This window comes from Thyridium curvatum, assembly GCF_004353045.1.
Source record: "Thyridium curvatum strain D216 chromosome Unknown NODE_62_length_255573_cov_84.952434, whole genome shotgun sequence".
NCBI classification, from domain to species: Eukaryota; Fungi; Ascomycota; class Sordariomycetes; order Thyridiales; family Thyridiaceae; genus Thyridium; species Thyridium curvatum.
The window spans coordinates 249122-255573 of record NW_022156817.1 but is presented as its reverse complement, the minus strand read 5'-3'; the positions used below and the strand labels follow the sequence as shown (position 1 = coordinate 255573).

Genomic DNA, 6452 nt, shown 5'->3' with positions numbered 1-6452 from the left:
CTTCAGCATTCTCTACTTTCGACGAGAGGCAGGCCCTTTCGCGCTATGCCTGACTATCAGACAAGAGGGACCAAGATGACCTGACAAAAAAAGGCAAGCATTATCACGGTGAATTCGCAATACCGGACGTAAAGTTTTCCAGTCGGACGAGCTACCACAAACTGGCAAGAGATATTAGGGAAGGAGAAGGGGGGAAAAGGCAGGGGACCAGGCGAGCTAGGACTGTCACTCTTATATGAGGAGCTCTAGGCAAAGAGAAAAGAAGCTCTGGAGCCGAAGAATAATAACCAGATTTTCAAAAGCCATGGTTGATCTGGGAGGCAGTCTCTTGAACTCGTGAGCACTTCTTACAGCCGCGAAACTGCTCTATTTGCTCAAAAGGAACCCCCCACTTTTCTTCCTGCTTCCTCAAGAACTTCAGGTGCATGCACGGGTATCCACACACTCCGCGCTTCACACCAGAAGCTTTGCGGTACCAGTCACCACTGCAACTCTCTAACCAATACCAAAGTACCTCGGGGCACTAGGTCCACCAAAAGATCGAAGCTACCCATCTACTGAACAAGAACAGAAGCTCTTTCACGATCAACGACAAAGCACAAAGCACAAAGCACCAAGCACAAGTACAAAACGCGCGCACTTCGCGTTCATTCCGCAGCGCCGACCTCGAACGCATCTATCTTGTACATCTCAGCCGTACAAGACCTTCCCGGTTCACCTGCGTGGACGATCAACCCATCACTGACGCAGAGGAGGATGCTACCACCGCAATAAACACATTGGACGCCATGGCCGAAGCCAACGCCCTGGAAGCCTTGCAGGCTCTCCATACCAACTTGGTCGCGCTCGCTGAACACCGAATCATCGACCTCGAGATTTTGCGGCAATTGCTAGATTTGCAGGGCCCCTCCTTCAAGGACCTGCTCGATAAACCCGCGAGGCGGAAAGAAAGCCGGGATGCAGTCCAGTCAGGTATGTCACCTCTCACCACTGCCTGGCGTCTCAACTGCTAAACGAACTGACTGTATTTTAGGCAAGATCAAGGTCTTCGACGAAGAATACTCCATCAACAAGGAGTTCCAGGAGAGCATTCTACAACTTGCCGACGAGCTCGACCTCGATGAACTCGAAGCGGCGAAACTCATTCTCGAGTCGCAATCGGATCGCGCCGTCTTGGGCCGATCCCTCGTGGAATGCGCATTGATCCGGTTTCACCAGCAGCGGAAATACCTGTTAGACTGCATGCGCCTCTGCATTGAGCTCAGCGACGACGATGAACTGGAAGAGGTCCAACAAGCCTTTGGCGAGTTTGCGGGGCAGTATATCTTTGGAGTCGCTGAACCCGGTGCAGGCCCTACGCCTGTCGGCAAGAAATTTGTACCTCGGTGCATGGCTGCTATGCAAGACATAAAAAACTGGTTACAGAAGCTGTCCGACCGTATCACGAGCCTCTCCGTCATGTACCAAGGGACTTCATCGCAACCACCCGAGCTCCAGGAGGCTATGGAGTTCTCTCGTCTCAGCCTTCTCCAGCAACATGAGACTCTCGCCGTTCTATTCTGTGCAGCCATCGATAAGCGGCATGCGGAGGTGAGGGACTTCGAGAATTTCCTTCAATACCTGAAGAAAGTGGACCGCTATGACCATTTACTGGCTCACCTCGTCTCCATCTTGGGCGTCTACATTCGAGTGTTCGGTTCGACCGAGGGCATTGGCGATCTAGTTGTTGCACGACAGCTCAATGGGATCGTCTGCAAGCAGGATGACGTCTGGTCATTCCCGCTATTACACGCTGCAGTGCGGACGTGGTGGATTGCAGAATATGGTGGATGGTATGTCGATGATCAAATGGGGCCGACCCTGGATGATATCGACGTCGACAAAGAAGATGAAGAGAGAGCGAAGGATTTTGCAGAAGCTCTCAAAGAGGGTGCTTTTGACTTTCTCTTGGCAGTCATTGCCGATGTGAGGACAAAGGAGTGGCAAGATCCCTCCCGCGTTGGTGTTCAACAATGGCTTCAGAGAAAGTCCCCCCCTCTTGGCACCGAGCCGGTCGCATTCTCAGACTTCTACCAGATATGCCTGGCCACGCAGTATGAAAACTTTATCGACGCCTTCATCTCAAACCTGCCAGATGTCTTGCGGAAGATGCGCGTGGAAGAAGACGAGCAACGCCAATTAAGCCAGACGCATGAGCAAGATCTGGACCTGGAGAGGTTCTTGCTTATGATCTCATACTCCTATGACGGGCGTCCCGAGGCCGCCGAGGCGTTTTGGTCGGACCCAGAGAGCAACCTAGCTGGTTTCGTGCAATGGGCTTCTCGAAGAGCATCTACACCCCTGGTGAGTGCGTTCTGCGAGATGTTGCAGGCCATCTCGGAGAATGAGGCCTGCGCCGATGCAGCACATGCCTTCCTGCTGGACGAAGGCCACCAGTCCTCTGCCAAGATGCGCAAATCTCAGTCTCTCAGCTGGAACCAGATATTCAGGGAGCTTGATTTCTTCTCAGACAAGATTCGAGACAGGCCCACAGTCCAGCAGTCTCAGGTCTATCGCACAGGCAAGCCCAGCAGTGAGCAAGCCGAGACAGAGCCCGAGTCTGCAATGATGCTCGAATGCTATCTGCGCCTCATATCCAAGCTCGCATCAAACAGCGAGGAGGCTAGACAATTCCTGCTCAAGCACCAGGAATTCAGTTTAGTCACTGTTATTTTCCATCTTTCGAGCAGCATGATACCCAGGCGCCTCAGAGCATGTGGCTTCTACGCCTTGAAGGCTTTGCTGTGTCGCAAATCGACACACGAGGGCTATATAATGTGGGAGTGCCTCGATCGGTTCGTCACAGGTCAATACGCCCAGGTCGCCCTCCAAGCACACCACGTTGCAGCTTCCGGAAAGCCAGTGATCTCCGCTGCGGACATCGAAGTTCTCTTCAACGAGCTAGGCAGTGGCTTCGAGCAATCGAACGCCTTCATCCAGCTTATCCTCTCTCTCACCTCTCCAAACCCTAGCGAGGACTCCGTGAATGACACCCTGCCCTTCCCCGAGAACCTCGGTTCTGCTGTTCGTATGCCTGGCATCGAGCCGTACGTTGATTTTGTTCTCGGTACCGTACTCGCCAAAAGCTCAAAGGATGTACAAGAGGTGGCACAATTGCGTGTTTTGCGACTCACATGCCTGGAATTTGCCCTGGTCTGTCTCGAGACATTCAACGAAAACTTAATCCTCATCGGCAACGAGACGAACATCGCCGTGGACAGTGCGATATCGACGACTGACTTGGCTACATATGTGCGGCTACATCCATTCGCCCGTGTGATGGAGTGGATGTTCAACGGAAAGGTCATGGAAGCCATTTTCAGCACCATTCACCAGGAATCAGCAGACATCGGGAGTGCAGGGCCGGACTCGCCGCTGATTCAGGGTATCATTCGCGCCGTGGAGGTTATATTGAAGGTTCTTGAGCTTCAGGACACCTACCTAGACCTTGTTCGCCAAGTCATCCGGCTTCAGTCAAGTCAAAGACAGTCGCCTGTGACCCATTCCGCGTACGCTTCTTTTGAAGAAGGGATCATGAACCACTTGGATCTCATTACAGACCTCGGACGATGCTGTGGTCTTGGACATCCGGCGTTGACATTGGCATGCCTGAAACTGTTGGAGAAGTTGTCCACCTCATCAAAGGTCATCTCCGGATGGAATCCGGGTGCTGGTCGCCAAGCTCATCGCAATAAAGCCATAGTGGCGCTCGAGAAGAATGACGAGGCGACTTCGATATCAGGGGCGCTCGTTTCCGAACTTATGGCGGTTCTGAATCCTGCAAGGGGACCAGATTCGCCAAACTTCATGATCAAGATCTTCATCCTCGACTTTTTGGGCGGCTGCCTTCAAGCGTCCCCCGACCAACCTACGATCGCCCATCTTCTGCTCGGATTCCGTTGCGGAGCCAATACTCTTTCAGTGCAGCCAGACAGCCCCTTTGAGAGCGGAGATTCGCTCTTTCACAACATCCTCAGGATTGTTGTCAACACGTCTCTAGCTTTTGATGATTCTGGCATTCAGTCATGGCTGGTCCTCCTCAAGTCCAAGGCAATGCGCGTCATCCAGATTCTATGGAACTCACCACTCTCGTCTGCCTTAGTTGTGGACGAGCTCCGGGTGAATGACTTCTTGTTCCTCCTTCTCCAGCAAGAAGTGGCCCTGCAGCCAGATATTACGTGGGACGGACAGTCCATGGCTGGACCTGAATTTCTGTTGACTGACGCCTCTCTGGGCTTTGTTGAGTTCCTGGCACTGAGGTCGATGGTACTGGAGTACGCCGCGCTGGAGCTCTGCAGTGTTTCGCAGGGCCGCCACCCTAAGCTGAAGCGACGTATATTCGACGCTTTGAATGGCCGTGTTGTTGACGAAGGAAGCGAGCCTAACGTCGTGCCAACGGTTTTTGACCTGTACGACTTCCTGCCAACCGACGGACAGTGGGATATACCACCTCCCGAGTTCGTCATCTACAAAGACCTTGATCTGAGGACCTGCATTGAGCAGGATGCCAACGACAATACCCTGTATGATGTGGCAAAGGTCCGAGAAATCCTCTACCTGAAGCGCCAAGAGGTGAGCAAGGCAGGTCAGCTGGTGCGGAGAACTCAAGATGCGGAACCCAATCCCGAAATTGTCAGGGAGGAAACACTGCTTGTCGAGTACTTGGTGTTCTCAAATAGGCAGAAGCAGCTGGCCTCGAGCCGGCTCAGAGTCCTTAGATCGTGGACGAAACTCCTCCTGATCATGTTCGAGGCCAATGAATTCAGAGGGACGGCAAAGACCTCATTCCTCCTTCAGGCGCTGCAGTCTATCCTGCCCAACTTGGAGGTCTTCGGGTCTGAGCAACCAGAAGAGGCACAAGAGTTGGCGCGCCTGGCACAAGTTCTTCTCTTTAAGATCGACCTGAGCTCAAATACGGATGCAAAGGAGAACAACAGCCACAACATCGGCAATCTTGTCAGCGACAAGCTCTTCCAGCTCTTCCAGACTTGTCTTTACGCCATTGGCAAGTGGGCCGGCAACTCGGACCTGCGAGCCACGTACTACAGCATCTGCTATAGGTATTTGACCGGCATCGTCGACGAGGGCCAAGGATTCCTTCCCGGGCGGCAAAAGACGATCAAGGCCATCCAGATGTACGGCGAGAGGCTACTCAACGTCGTCTGCGATGACGCTTGCGGTAGCGACCTCAAGTGCCAGACTGCGGCGCTCATCCTCCTCGGTGCTTTTGTCAACCTCGGCAAGCAGGAGGACGACACGCAGATCGTGGAGACGCTCAACCGCCTCAACTTCATCGGAGTGCTCGTCGACTCGCTCAAGACGCTCATGAGCGAGGCGCTCGAGGTCGCCCAGTCGACCGATAAAGAGCAGATGCACTGCCTCGACGCTAAGCTCGCTCTGCTTTTGCAGCTGTGCCAGACGCGCGACGGCGCCAAGTTCGTGCTGCAGGCGAACCTCTTCCGCTCCATCGAGCTGTCCGGTCTCTTCTCTGCCGACCCAGAGCTGCAGATAGGTATGCATTTCCTTCCCTCTCGCCCCCAACCTCCCCTGGACTCGGAAAAAGTTAACTTGTTTCTGCGCCTTCATAGACCCGTCCAAGCCAGCCGCCCTCGCGCAGCACTACGCCATGCTGGTCAAGATCTGCCGCATCATCGGCGCCGCCGTGCTCTCGCGCGGCTCGCACAACGTCATCCAGGGCCGCCGCTTCCTGACCGAGCATAGGATGCTGGTGGCCCACGTGCTCAAGCGGTCGGCGGGCATCGGCGCGACGCCGCGCGGCCTCGAGGAGCGGATCGAGGACCTGGCCGATGCGTTCATGGTGCTCATCACGGCGACGGGGTTCCTAGAGGTAAGCATCCCCCCTTTTCACTCGGTCAGAGATACCACCCCCGAGATTGTTCTTTTTTTGCTAATAATTGATACAACAGTTTGAGGATCAGGCTCCGGTGCCGCAGAAAAAGACGCCCGTTCTCTTCCACTGACCAACAGAAGTGGTATGTGAAAAGATGGCCATGGACGAGACCTACATTTTGGGATTAGATTATTGCGCGCTGGAATAGACCACTCGGAGCCTTCAGGCGGGGAACAGGCGTTGTTGACATGCTTCATGTTGGAACTTTTAGGGAGCGGGGAAAATTGGTTCCTTTGTTGAGATGTAGAGCACCTAGTTGATGCTGGTCTAGAAATACCACACCGAATACTTTGCAGAGAATAGCCACGAGCATTCATAAACAGTTCGGAGACAAGATTTGGTCGTGGATACACATGACCGACCGATGAGAAGGTTTGATTAGTGAGGAAGACCGAGAAAGGACATGCCAGAGATGTGTATTGTATAAGAAAAAGAGAAAAATAGCTGCCGTGTATAGCTAGCCTCGCAATGCAAGTAGGGGGTATCAGACGTAATCGCACCG

The 6452-nt window shown here is 53.6% G+C and overlaps 1 protein-coding gene across 1 annotated transcript; it reads left to right on the top strand.

Annotated features, from left to right (window-relative positions):
* Positions 1 to 304: 304 nt before the first annotated feature.
* E0L32_009029 (uncharacterized protein) lies at positions 305 to 6020 on the top strand (the record flags this gene model as incomplete). Its single annotated transcript, XM_031143950.1, has 5 exons — positions 305 to 336; positions 572 to 972; positions 1034 to 5551; positions 5628 to 5887; positions 5967 to 6020. 5 exons carry the CDS (start codon positions 305 to 307, stop codon positions 6018 to 6020), a joined length of 5265 nt encoding a protein of 1754 aa, XP_030991549.1.
* Positions 6021 to 6452: the final 432 nt, after the last annotated feature.